Consider the following 15,060-nt stretch of genomic DNA (forward strand, 5'->3'; position numbering starts at 1 on the left):
GCGCAACTGTCTAAATTATGAACCGCACAATGAGCCTCTAGACGAAATATGAATGGAAGCACTACGCAACATCTTTTCCCTTGAAAATTTCTTAAAAATAAACTTTACAGCCAACTGTTGGCAATAAAAAACTTACTTCAATAAATTAAATTGAAATTGAAAATTCAATTGTGAGTAATCGAATCATAACGGAAACACAAAAACGTATACGTTTACTGATTGTTTAGCTCGTGACAATTGGTGAAACCTGTAATGATCGTTTTATGATTAGTGAAAAAGATATCATTCGTCGGTAGAAAAAATGTGTAAACATTTCATCATTATGTGCAGAATGAAAGCAAAAATTTTACAATTAAGAATATTTTTGTGAACTTGAGCAATACTAAACTAGTTTTATGATTCATTAGGTTTGCAAAAAGCACAGAGAACTGTTGGACCATAACGAACTTTTCAGGTACAGAAATAATCGTGTGACTATGATTTTTTTTAGTTTTTCTTTTCTTTTAAGTAGAAAACTGCAAACAGGGAATATCAAAGAACGAGAACTTGTAGTATTAGCAAAGTAGATTCAAACTATTTTTGCATTACAAAAAGGTAAGGACAATGATTGTGAATTGTTTAATGCTTTATTTTTCATGATAAGAAGAATTCTCAAGAATTGATCGGAGCGTATCCTGTATAAAGTGGGACGGAATGTGAATAGAACTGACTGATACCACTGTTATTCAGACCACTCTTATAGTTTATAATATTTGCCGAGCTATACGTCTCCGGGTTGAAGTCGAAAGGGTTGACAGGACTGCCCGTTGTGAGTTCAGTATGAGCTAGGGTTGTTGGAGTCTTATCAGTTCGCTTAAGCTTGTCTATCTTGTACTCTGGCAGCTTCCCAGACTTCTTTGTTGGGAAGTAGCTAGAATCATGGTAGCCCCAGTCACTCCCATGGTAGTTCCTATAGTCCGGGTAACCAGCATCAGCATTGATGTGAATTGGCTTCTTCATGTAAGTCATGACCTTATCAGCGCCCTCTGGTGGATGCGCATGGACTGAGTTGAAGAGCGCTTTTAAGGCCATGATGATGGATAAGGTGAGCGCTATGGTGCTGGCGAGGACGGCTTTACCCGAAATCAGCGTGATGGCTTTGAGGATGAGCAAAACCATACCCCCAACCCCAATCATCCCCATTTTCATCATGGTGGAGGGGTCGGGCATCATGCCGCTCCCGTCTCCACCACCGTCCATTTTATCGGCCATCATAGCGGCTGCTGCACTCTCTTTTTTCTTCTTATGCTTCTTTTTCTTCTTCTTCTTTTTGTGCTTATGCTTGTCCTTGTGTTTATGCTTGTCGTGGTGCGATGAGTCGGAGGATGGCATCATCATCATCATCATGGGCACCATGTTTTGGCCACCGTCGTCTTCGTCACCACTTTTTAGGGGCATCATCATTTCACCTGAAATCAAATGTAAAAAAAACTAGTGAGACAACCTATTTTTGAAGGAAACCCAATCGTTTGGTTAACATACTCTTTTTTGGGCAAAACTGAGAGTATTCCATTTGTAGCAACATGTTTTTAATGGCGGTTGAAATAATTATCATTTATTTATAGTATTTTACACCTGACTCAGAGGAGATCAGAAGAAATTACGTTGTTCAATATCAGTAAACTTCCCATTAGGTTGCCTAGCGGTCCCAACGGACTGTTGTTAAACTATGCTGCTGGGCGACAAGTTGATTAGAAATCCACGAAGCTCCAAGGGCTGTTTCAGTGCGTCACAAAGAGTTTTGGGAAGACACTATTTTCTGGCACTAAACAACGCCCTGGTTCGAGGTGGTGCCTGAGTGTGTATGTATTTTTCATTTTCTAGTCACTCAAAATTACATCATGCTGAGATTAAAAACACATCTAGAATAAAGTCTCAATCGGCCCTCAAATACAAAATGCAATTTTTCCTGAAAATTCCGGTCTTTCGATAGCTTTGTAGATATTCGTGGATTTTTATATTATCCACCAGTGAGCATTTTCTAAGTCGTAAATAACATATTCACTTTCGCAAACCAAAATCATAATTTATTTTTAAAAAATTCACGATCGTTTCTTTTTAAACGCAATTCGTTCAACAAAGCAAACAAATGTATATTATCTAGAAGCATCGTTGACGGAGAAATGTATCATTCCCTCACAACTTAGCAATTTTACCCTTTTATGGACACATTTAGTCGAATTTAACAGGTCATTTGAACATTTTCTGAGCATATTATACTCTGTCTTCATACAATTGCTTTCAAAAATTCAGCTGGAATTCCATTCATGAATTCATTGAGAGTAAATTACCTCCATTGGGGGCTCCCATAAGAGGCATCATGTGCATGGGTCTCATGGGCCAACTCATGCCAGACATCATTGAAGATGGTTCTTTCTTGAGGCTCACTGACCCTGAGTTCGGGATTTTCTGTGGCTCCATGCTGGGTTTTGTCATTATGGCGCCCATGTTCATTGCGATAGGGCGCATGTATCCACCACCACCACCACCAAGATCTTCATCCTCGTCTTCTTCCTCCGTTTCCTCCTCCGGTTCTTCCATCTCAAGTTCCTCTTCCTCTCCCGCGTAACCCATATCACCACCTTCGTGACCTTGATCTGGCTCGAATTGCATATCTATAAAAAAGATAGGTACCTCTGGCGCTCAATTAAGTTCAAAGACGCAACCATAGGACGTCCATTCTATGGAGTCTCATCATATGGATTTGTCTTGAGTAGATGGATATATAAACAAAAAATATCTGTATTTTCACTTCCATGCTCTATTTTACATGAAATCTAAGCAATGAAATTGTTTGAAGTCTCTCCTCAGAGAATGAGTTATACACTTGCAAAAAATTCAAACAAAAAGTTGATGATTCTGTTTCGAACTTGCAGGATCGAGTCTCTTACTTCCCTGTCCTGGCGTTAAAGTCTCCAAGACTTTTAGAAGACATGGACAATTTAAACTATCGCGTAATACTCAATTTAAAATCACATATTTTCCCCTTCATCGCAACCTTGGTGATGTTGGTTAGTTTTCTGCTAAAAAATAAGGCATGAGAGGAAATTTAATTCACTCCCCTCGATTCTGTTTATCAAGTCTAAAATCATTTCCGCGAAACGGATCTGATTTGCACAGTATCCATTTGAAACTCTTATGTTAAAATTTTGCTCAGAGTATAATTTATGAGCTTCCGTCGTTTTCTACTTAAAATTTTGGAGAGTAATCGTGTAAACGTGGTAATTCAATTCATAGCTCTTCTTCGAGGTCAACGGTGAGAAGGTTTCTTGCTTTATCATGAATTACGAGCGTTTCAACAAATACAGTCGCCCATGAAAACCTCTCGTTAGCCTGCTTATTGTTTTAAGAAAATGTTATGGGGATCATAATATTTCTTGCACAATTTTACCAATAAATGCTCAAAAGTATACCCAAAAGCGGGTTGCCCATTTTCTATCTCAAAAACCATAATAGATGGAGCAAATTTATATGATAAGATCAGTTGATCACACTATCAGCTTTACATAGCAGGATTTGGAATTATGTCTATAATTGTTCCACGGTAATCCAGGATTGCGCGAAAGTTCTAAGAAATATTTGAAAATTGCGCGAAAAAGACATAATGATTGCGCGGCTAGAAACCTTCACATCTGCTACAGGAATGCGCGAATTTAAAATGAAGTTATCTTAAGGTAAAAAAGCGAAACAGGAAGCAGTTGGAAAATAAACGAATTTATATGTTAACGCTAGTATAGGTTAGTTTGTTGACAATTCATCTACGTCTTACCTTAATGGTGATAAATGAAGTGAAAAGATTGAATAATGGTCGTGGGTGAAAAGAACTTTCCTAACTTTTCTCGGAAAAAATATTTAATTGGGAGAAACGAGGCAACGTTGGATTGCTCAACACGCCGTCGAAACACAACATGGGCATTTCATTCTCTCTTATTCGATGCCGCGATTATTCTAACGCGAGTTAAACCAATCGCGTCAAACAGAGTGCGGTCGGCATTAAACGTATATTAACGCCTGCTAGACTGTAAGAATACTTCACGCAATGCGACAAACAGTGCGATCGGCTTGAAGCCCATATTAGCGCCTACAAGACTACATGAATACTTCTCGCATTGCGCCAAACGCAGTGTAGCCGTTAGTTGGCGTGAAACGCACATTGGCGCCTATAAGACTGTAGGAATGCCAATGCTGTAGGACTGCGTGTCATCATTTTTGACTTTCTGCTCCAGTTTTTACCATAATTAAAGGAAAAATGTGTATCCTCATTGTAACGATTCATTACTACTCAGATGACATTTATTTTTTTATTTTTTATTTTTTTCGTCACAAGAAAATAAAACGAACTTTATCGGGTCGAAATTTTTGACACTTTACATCATTTAGGTAAATTCACGGAAACTTATCAGAAAAACCGTGTGTAGCTTTTTAGAAACATTTCTTAAAAAATGAAACATAGAAGTTGTGCATAACGTTGCAATCACAGATAAATATACGCTTTCTTTCGGGTGCACCCGTCGGGTTTTGAATCCATTCATCTCTTAAAACACTTGAACTCGGTTGTTCTACGATTTGTTACGTGTATAGTTTTTTCCAGTAGTTGGCGACCGCGCAGCAGCCACAGGCCCCTAGTTCACTTTTTGAATGTCTATGAAAGCTCTTTGGGTCATTCGTGCTGCGAGGGCAATCAATTGAAGAGAGACATGCCCCCCCTATAAATGAGGAAGGGATGAAGTTTTCCGCGATGTAGTTTCTACCACATACAACCAAGGTCGCCAGATAAACGTTTCTTCGTTGAATATTGTATATTCGCGCAATTCTATGCATCTCCAAAAAGGTAAAACAGCGGGCATTTGCGCAATCGTGTCGCAGCATTGTTCTAAACTGCCAGATATTTACATTTTTCGGAATCTACCCCTCCCGTTGTTGATTGAATTTTGCCCTCTGACTCAGCGCATCAAAGGTATTCGTCGTCGTTTTTTTGAAGTAGGGGCGTATCTCAATTTCCCACGTGAGCCCTGTTCTTTGTATAACTCTACGCTTTACGGGGCTCATGTCGCACAGCAGATATATCAGTGGCGTGGCGTGCTTTGCGATATATCGATTGTTATTCCATTTAAACCTATGGGAAAGGATCGATAAACAGGGTGTTCGTAGCGAACACCTTAATAATCGATTCTTTACCATAGGTTTAAATGGCATAACAATCGATACATCGCAACTCACGCCACTCCACTGAGATATATGCTCCCATATTGGAGGAACGACGAAGTGTGGCACTTTCCGTCTGATTGAAGATCTCACCTGCATCTCTAATCGCGGATATGTGAAAGGAGTATTTTTTCTAAACAAGGGTCAATCAAATAATTGTGGTCAGAAATGCAACCTGCTCTGCGTCTTATAATGTAAACCACGCGGTGTTTGCGTGTCATTTATTTTTAGATTTATTACTGTGTACCGTTTTTGATGGTGAACTACGCACAACTATTCGTGTTTTGCAGAAAGAGGTGGTTTATCGATAATTCATGTTATCCAAAAAACAGCAAGAAATCATCATAACAAATAAACGTTGCAACGTTATCTTTTCCATAGATAATAAGACCGAATAAAGGTGTTCGAAAACCTCCACGGTACGGAAATATTTGCGCATTTATTTTCAACAGGCTGAGTTAAGAGTGGACCAAATTAGATCCTAGGTGAGAGAAGTTGAGCGCAAAAAAGTTAAATATCTCTGCAATCCGTAGACCAAAGTCCAAAATTATTGTTCTCTATAAAGCTGAAAGTATATGACCAACAGAACGCATTTTTTACCATCTGCAATTGTAATAGTTTTTGAGTTGTGAAATTGGGAAACTTCCTTCTGGATACACCTTCGAAGCCGGTGCCATCGTAAATCCTCTTTGAATTTTCATTATTGTGTTTCTCAATCTCCGTTGTTAAATTTTAGGAAATTTGATAACTCTTTTACCTTCCTCCGTGTAATTATTGTCCTCTGAGTATTCTGAGGCATCTTTCTGAACTTTCTTGCCCTTGATAGCTGAATTTGTTTCGTCTTTTCGTTGATCATCGGCAGGTTCGCTTGACCTGGCCATGGATGGATTCGTAGTTTTGCCGGAGGTTGCTACCGTTGAGAATAATCGTACAATCTTGCGAACCAAACCAATAAGTGTGAAGTTTAAATTTGCGCCCACGGCATAATTAGTATGGCTCCTTTTGGTAGAAGTTACGTTGTCTTGTGGGGGTGGGTCCTCGGATGGCATCGTGTTATCTATGAGACAATAAACATGGAAATCATTTATAAATTTTTCATCGGTTATGTATAGTCATGATCAATTTAACTAAAAAATGAAAAAATACAAATTAAACAAAAAATATATTGCAGAATTTATGAACATACTCACAAGAATAACGCACGAAAATGATTTTCCCCTTGCACGCCTCAATTGTTAAGACTAAGGTGATCTGCTTCCGCAAAATTATACGCTGCCATTCGCAGCGGGCTGATTATTGAAATTGAAGAATTTATGAACATACTCACAAGAATAACGCACGAAAATGATTTTCCCCTTGCACGCCTCAATTGTTAAGACTAAGGTGATCTGCTTCCGCAAAATTATACGCTGCCATTCGCAGCGGGCTGATTATTGAAATTGATAGACAAAAATATAGACAAAGAAGAATAAAAGGAAATGGAGCGATCCTATCAGTTGAAACGGGTGGCCGTTATAGACTTGGGGGAAAAATTATAGACTAACTGTAGGGACTTTTTTAGGTTGCCGCTATTTGCTTCCTTTGTGCTTGGTAACCATCCGCTTCCACCAATAAGATCACTCCGTTTTCTTTTCGTCTTCTTTGTCCGTCGTTTTGTCTATCAATTTCAATAATCCGCCCGCGATAGTTTTCATAGTCGCAAAAAAGCACTTATGTTTACCTACGAGCATATAAAAACTCTGTTTATTTTTGTATGGTCGGCGATATGAATTCAAACACGGTCATTTTTATATTTCCCACGTATCGCACTGTTAGAAAATCTCATTGTAAAGTTTGAAAATCATTTCACTTTGGATTGTATTTTATCCCAGAACCTGTAGTGATACGAGAATTTTCACGCGACTCCTTGCTATGCTGTTTGATCCATAACACATATCGTAAAAATACTTGTCTTATGATTCACGTTTATTTTGTTGCAATGGACGCAAGAAAACTATGAAGCTGTATGAATTATTGGCTTACAAACCTGTTTGTGGTAAAGTGCGGTTGGTCGTGTGTACGGGGTCTGGTTGATGCACAGTTTTCTCCCGAAAACAATTGGTGCTATTCCATCCAGTCACGCATGGTTTGTAGAACTTCATCAAAATCTCGACCCCGGTTTTGATTTTGCTCGCCTCTAATGCTATTTCTGTTTTCATCCAAAGCAGCAAAAGAATCACCGTTGAGCAAAGGATGTATGAGCTCCTAAAAAAGATAAATTTAACAATTTAAAGATTATTTTATTCCGTAAGTAATATAAACATTCCTCACGGGTTTACAGTATGAATTCATTTTTGTGAAGATTGCAGACGTTTGCAATGGGCCTGTTGCATGCAAGAGATACAGCCGTGTGAATAGACTTTTCAGAGGTTAAATGACACGAAAATTACGATGGTCACATTAAAAAAGACTGAAATACACTCCTTACTGCGCAATTTGCGTTGTTAGGAACGCGCTTTTTCAAATTTCCCCGCGTCTGGGGTCAGTTTTCTAACGGAAACAATTAACGGCAACTCGCGGCTATTTCCGGTCAACTAAAACTGACAACATAACCTAAAAATCGGAGCTCGTGACATCGTGAAATGAAATGTAGAAGGATTGCGTTGGATATTTAAAAGTTGATCGATTTGGTTACCGCATAAAGCGTATATGGACCACTGTAGGAGATCACGTTGGGTTTGTAAACAAACTGAAGGAATAAATAATAACAACAACAACGACTCGGCATCTTCCGGAAATCACCGAGCCCGCCGTTTGCTCGTTTCCGGTGATTAGAAAACTGCCCCCAGACGCGGGAAATTTGAAAAAGCGCGTTCCTAACAACGCAAATTGCGCAGTAAGGAGTGTATTTCAGACTTTTTTAATGAGACCATCGTAATTTTCGTGTCATTTAACCGCTAAAAAGTATATTCGCGCGGCTGTATCTCTTGCATGCAACAGGCCCATTTTGTTTTAAACGCCATGGATAAGAGAGCTGGTTTTGGTGTGATTTTTAGCGCTCAGATGAGTAAACATTTTCCTTGGATTTTCTTTTATGACCTATTAATTTTGCGGAAAATTGAGATTTCCCTCAAAAACAGGTTTATCCGAGGAAAGTTCAATTTTTCATGAGATTGATGATATAGACAAAATTTGGTCATATTCAGATCTAAAAGCTCAAAATAAATGGGACAGCAAGTATCGAATACCTTAGTAATATCCCCGACTGAGTTTGATATCGGGATTATTCTAAACGAATGGTATAAATTGTTAACGTGCCCGGTGCCCCTATGTAAAAATGACCCGTTTCTTTTACATCTGAGAGGACTATTTTTGATTTTTGGACCTTTAAAGAACGTGCATTTTTACATTGGAAAAAAAATCCCACATTGGATCTAGAGTCCAGACTCTTAAAAAAATCGACAAGAAAGAATGTTCTTGATTCAATCGGATTTTTGCTTAAATCAAGAACCAAGCCTCTTAATTTGAGCGGATTTCCTTTTGATTTAAGCTTAAATCTGATTGAATCAAGAGTGTTTTTTCTTGTCAATGTTTTCAAGAGTCTGGACTCTAGATCCAATGTGTTTTTTTTTCCAGTGCAAGATGCTAAAAAGGGGTGCAGTGTTGGTAGGTAATTCAGTTTTTTGGGAAATTAGGGAATGATAGAAAAAAACTAAGGCCTTCAGCAGCAAACCGTTAGAGCAAAAGCATTAAAATTATGCACACAAAAAAGGTATATTCTTACAGATTTCCAAAAAACGGACCTTTTTTCAAAGGGCCAATTTTGCCATCTGACAGGAAGACCCTCGATATCAGACACAGTGAAGTAACTTTCTTAGTTACTCGATAATATCCTACGGGAAGTTAATGGGTAAAAGGAAAATGTTGATGTCTTTTTTACTCAGCATTAAATAAAAGTCCACCATCATATCTTCAGCGGTTTTTCAAGTGCGGATCTATGTCATTAAAGATTTTCAACGTATCATCCAGGGCAGGTGCGAACATACAACTATATTTCTCTAATCACGAGGATATCAGCATAGCTAAATAATGAGGATTACTTCTTGACATAGAGACAAAAGGAGAGAACATGTTTTCATGATAATTTCTCAAAAAGAGAAAATGTTTCTTCTTCGAAAGGATGAAAGACATTGTGAAAAATATCGGAGTGGAATTCGTGAGGAACGTTTTATTCTGCAGCCTAATATCTACCGGCGCTACCGGTTGACGCACGACATTAATCATAACGCCTGGCGGCCTGGATACAACTATTCGTACTCTAGGATTGTCCGTAATGCATATACAAAAAATTGAAGGCGTTCTGACTTGTCTTGCCTTCTCAGCGATTCAAGTGGTAAGCGTGGCATCTTTTATTTAGCTATCTTTCTGATGAATGAGGATTGGAACGTTAAGAAAAAGAATGATGGAAGGAGAGCTATGCACTTTCCTGTCTTTTCAAGGCATTGTAACCATGGTTCTGTCATGGTAGAACTACTTACGGGTATGTAGGCAGTGTCGGGGGTAAATTCAATAATGTAGGTGGAAAAGTTTCGTCGGACGGAATTTGCCATGACCATATTTTCCTTTCAACTGATTTTAATTTCAACATATAAGCAGTTTAGAGTGGAATCTACTTCATTTTGCGGAATAAAGTCTCTTATGGCATGGATACCATTTTTCCCCACTATTACTAGAGTTTTTAGAGGGCAAAGTAGGCTTTGTAGTGAAATGCAATCTGGACTTCACTCTGAGATTCCGAACGGTACATGCGTGCACAATTTAAGTAATACCTTATTGTGTCTCGGACTTTTTGTTATTCCATAGTTTTGAATTATCTGCTGAAATTAAAATTATTTGGAAGGGAAACAGTTATGGCAACCCTGATAAAAATTGGCAGTAGGATCTGTGTTCCAAAATACCATAGACCTACAGCCGGTTGTAAAATTTCCAACAGCTTCTATAGCCGGCAACACAATTTCTCATAGCCTTTTATAGCCGATGGCGACGAAGCAACAGCCTGGCGATAAAGTGTATGCTACACGTTACTAATTACGGATGCTAGGACTTGCTGAGTTTTTGGACTAACGCTCTCTTTTTGGGCAGTAGTATCTTGATTTATTTTGCGAGGAAAGCTCCGTATTTTTGAGGGATGCCTGCCATTCTTAACATGTTGGAGCGCCTGCAATTTCGTATGATACTGTGCAATACCTCGGGTGTGAAATAGTTGCTTCAAGCGCCGTGGTAAGCTGCGGCGCCGCGCGCGCGCGGTGGGCGGGCAGCCAGCGCGAAACGCGCATTGGCGCCTTCAAACCTAACAGGGATCCCTGTTAGGCTTGTAGGCACCAGTGTGCCGCCGCTCCGCTTTGTGTTAGGCTCTAATATTTTATCTCGTGGAGTCAGCGTTTTTCAACTCATGACTTTGAAATGTTTGTACACTCTGTATGGATTATTCTCATTTTAATTTATGAAAAAAAAAAATATGCAGTAAAGGAAAATATAATGTGCGTTTTGTAAATATTAAGGTGATTCCGTACAAACTTAAGGATTTACAAAGCACACGAATTTCTACACAATTTCTTATAGCATTTTATAGCCGATGGCGAAAAAGCAACAGCCAGGCGATAAAGTGTAAAGCCCGGCGACAGGAACTATAGCCCGGCTGTATAATTTTTTATCGCTTCGTGTAGCCCGACCGTATGATTTCCACTTTCTACAGCCAGCTATATGATTTTCTATCGCCTTCTTCAGTCGGCTATATGAGCTCCTATGGTATTTTGAAACGCAGCTCCTATCGCCAATTTTTACCATGGAAGTAACGTCTGACGATACTATTGTACCTGCATATTATTGAGTTTACCTTTGACATTGCCTACATATTCGTAAGTAGTTCTATTATGTCATAACCATGCCTCTTGCCGTGCAAAGACAGGGAAATGCATAAGACTCCCTCCGTTATTCTTTTTTCTAACGTTACAATCCTCATTCATCAAAGTGATAGCTCAATAAAAGATGCCACGCTTAACACTTGCATCGCTGAGAAAGCAAGACAAGTCAGAACGCCTTCAATTTTTTGTATATGCATTACGGACAATCCTAGAGTACGAATAGTTGTATCCAGGCCACCAGGCGTTAAAATTAATGTCGTGCTTCATCCGCCGACATATTCACCATTTCAGAGCTATTCCATCCGTTCGCGTGTATTACGTAAAGGTTTTTCGAATAAAGGGGTTTATGAAATTTAGTTAATTCGGAGAAAAAGAAGAGTTTGAAATCGATAAAACATTTCGACAGCCTGAGAAACAAATGAACTTAAGTAATGTTAACTTATTTTCACAGAAAAAAATGTAGCATGATAGGAAGTCAACAACGTTGCAAACAGAGATATGTGGTTTTGCACTTTAACCATCGATATTTTTCTCTTAGTGCATGCTGAAGTGCAAAGTGCAAAACCACATATCTCTGTTTTCAACGTTGCTGACTTCCTATCTTGCTAAATTTTTTTCTGTGAAAATTAGTTAACATTACTTCTTGATAACTTCCTTGGTTTTTTTATGTCACTGGAATATTCTGCATGATTTTCAAACACTAAAGCTGGGTTATTACTTCTCGAAAAAATACAATAGGAGCAGAAATTTTGAAACACCGCAAAGGAGATACATGATTTCGCACTTCGGCCATCAATATGAGATGAAAACTGATTATTCAACCTCAAACTTCTGTTATTTATAGGCAGTGAACGACCAAAAATAACATATTGCGACTCCGTTTGGTAATGAGACACTCGCAATGAAGTTATTACGCTCGGCAAAGAATCAAAATGGCTGCATTGGAGTACTGGTTGCGTGAAATGTAATGCAATTGATGAGACGATAAAACGTATGTTCCGATGAGTTACGTGCACTAATTAAGTTTTCAAGAACAAGAGAATGACTCTGAACTTGGTCACTCCCTCCGTCTGGCCATTTGAATCTAATAGGAAATTATGCAATTATAGTTTACCTCATTGTTGCCGTTCTCCCTCACCCAGTGCTATGAGATCAATAAACTTTCGCATCTTCGTATTCCATGCAGCGGTCCGCATCCGAACCTCCTTTCAAAAAGAAAATAGTGGATTAAAAATTGCATACGACTGAACTCGTTCTGTTACAATGCGAGAGATTGGATGTATTACTTTACGACACTGGAAAAAAACACATTGGATCTAGAGTCCAGACTCTTGAAAACATTGGCAAGAAAAAATACTCTTGATTCAATCGGATTTTTGCTTGAATCAAAACGAAATCTGCTTAAATTAAGAGGCTTGGTTCTTAATTTAAGCTAGATTCTGATTGAATCAAGAGTACTTTTTCTTGTCGATGTTTTTAAGAGTGTGGATTCTAGATACAATGTGTTTTTTTCCCAGTGTATTACATTAATTACAATAGAGTTCTTGCATATGTCAGAGATTTACGTTTTAAGTACTTCTTTTTATTTAAAATTTTGCGAGAAACACAATGGTGGCACTGGTTTTTTTCTGAAATTAACTCCCAAGCTTAAAAAAAGCTATCAAAGCTCAGACCGTAATGGAAAGGGATATAACACGCTACGTTGAGCTCACCTCTATATCAATGAGTCAAACTTTCCATGCAAAGTTAGAGATTAAATACATTAGCAAGGTTGCCGTGTTTTTAGCCTTGGAGTCCCTGAACAAAGTAGTAACCCTGCTATTGTATTTCCTTTCTATCTGTGCATGGAGATTTTGACTAGGTATAGAGATGGACTCTCAACGTAACGGTGGGTATCTTCCTCCATTACGGCCTGAATGCAGATAGCTTGTTCTAAGGTTAGGAGTTGATTTCAGAGGGAATTGATGGCAAAATCGTGTTCCTTACGAAGAAGTACATAGAAATCGCAAATTCCCAATAGATGCGAGAACTCGATTATTTATATCATAATCCATTGCATTAATTTTGTCGTGCTAAAGAAAAAACTCGCCACGGCAAGAAAACGTTATTTTACCAAATAAACTATGTGTTGCGACACCAAAAAGTAACATGTCGTAACGAAAGTGTCCTTGATACTGATTACGGTAGACGCACGAGTCATTCAGACAAAAAGCTAATAGTGTAGCCAAAGTGCGTTACTAATCAGCATATAGCTGAAAATCTCAGTGTAGAAGGAAAAAGCTCACATGAGCACAATTGCCCTCAAAGAGGAACGTATATTGAGATATATTGAGATTTTCAGCTTTATGCTGATTTGTAACGTACTCTGGCTACACTACCAACTTTTGCAGAAGAAGACGTATTCGAGAGTTTCACAAACAGGACCGTGCCCTTGTTGTTCGTCGGATAAGAGAAGAAGATTTTACTATGCGGGATTTTTTGATAATTGATTGAAACTTTAGAGGACAAAAACCATAGAAAAATAGAATTGCTTTTTCATGAGAAAAAGCAATGTCCCCTCTTAAACTTTAATCTTATTGAAAGTCGAATATTATTTGCGTAATTTGTGCTATATTTTTCTACAGGTAAGGTTGATACGAAATTGCAACCGAAGTTTCAATTTCTTAAGAATGATAGGTTACATATGCGTTAATTGATATAATGTGCGTCATATTCGTTGTTTGAATAAAAAGGAAACATTAGGTGTTGCTTATCACGTGCAATTTGAGTGCGTAAGTCAGAAGACACTTGGTTTTCATGTTGACAACGTACTTACGGATATTTTCTGGGGAAAAAAATGAAAAATCCGAAAATTGTTCATTTTGATGGAACATTCCGTTTAACGAATAGTTTCCCTTCAAAAAATCGCCGTTTGGTGCAGCACAAATTACGATTAGTCAAAAAAGCAAATACTGTGGGCGCATTTTAGGTCTAGTTAAACATGGTGAACACTATACGGATTGACAAATTGACAATATCGAAGATTGCAGACAAGCATACTCAAAAAACTTCCAGTTCAGGTATGCAAATTGTCCAAATATAGGTTGAAATATGTTCAACTAGCTTTGATATTCCACACTAATCTCGAAATAAATATAATTTAGCAAGTTGGGTTTACAAAATAATTTTCATACCTTTCACGAAACTCGATCGTTTTCCTGGACTCAGTTTATCACCCAGATTCTCATACAACCAACACGAAGAGTCAAGATCCTTCGCACATCAAAGGTAAAATAAATTAAATAGATACTTACCTACATTCACAGGAAATACTAAGGGATCACTTCACGTGTGCAGCAAAAAAAGCGACTGAGCCGCACCACAAAAGACGTCAAGTGGACGTCGCGCCCGGAAAACAAAAACAAGATTGAACGTTATCCGGGAATAATTATGCAGATTACTCGCAAGAACATTACGATATGTTCACGCATCGTATGCGCAACAAATCGAAGCCCTGATCAGATTGCGCGGCATTCTACAGCGGCAACAGTGCAATTATTTCGCGGTCTGTACCGAAGATGTGCAGTTAAGAAAAACGCACTCTAGACACGTTGTCAAACTGAAGTATGACTTTATTAAAATTCAACCGGAAAGAACCAGTGGATCACAGCATCTTCCAGGCATCTTCCAGTTTAGGGTTGCAACATACCCCGGAACGCAAAAAAGGTTACGAGACGTCAATTGAATTACTCGTCATGTGTCTTTGATACAAACTACTTATTTGCAAAGTTTCGAAACTTGCTTTACTCCTCCATACGATTCAAAGTTAAAGAGGAAGGTCCAATCCGATTTTCTCATGTAAAATACATTCTCTCATACATTCTCTCAACTTTACATTTTTGGCAGAAGAAAATGTACCGTTTTTTAGGCTCAA

General features: G+C 38.4%; 1 protein-coding gene across 1 annotated transcript; it reads right to left on the reverse strand.

The window, feature by feature from the left end:
• Positions 1 to 615: 615 nt before the first annotated feature.
• LOC109030000 (uncharacterized) lies at positions 616 to 14,790 on the reverse strand. The gene is made up of 6 exons (XM_019040737.2): positions 14,441 to 14,790; positions 12,262 to 12,352; positions 7,271 to 7,488; positions 6,002 to 6,301; positions 2,331 to 2,654; positions 616 to 1,448 (listed from the first exon to the last, which is right to left on the reverse strand). The coding sequence occupies exons 2-6, from the start codon at positions 12,264 to 12,266 to the stop codon at positions 652 to 654; spliced, it is 1,644 nt and encodes a 547-aa protein (XP_018896282.2). The 5' UTR covers positions 12,267 to 12,352; positions 14,441 to 14,790; the 3' UTR covers positions 616 to 651.
• Positions 14,791 to 15,060: the final 270 nt, after the last annotated feature.

Source organism: Bemisia tabaci, chromosome 4, assembly GCF_918797505.1.
Source record: "Bemisia tabaci chromosome 4, PGI_BMITA_v3".
NCBI classification, from domain to species: Eukaryota; Metazoa; Arthropoda; class Insecta; order Hemiptera; family Aleyrodidae; genus Bemisia; species Bemisia tabaci.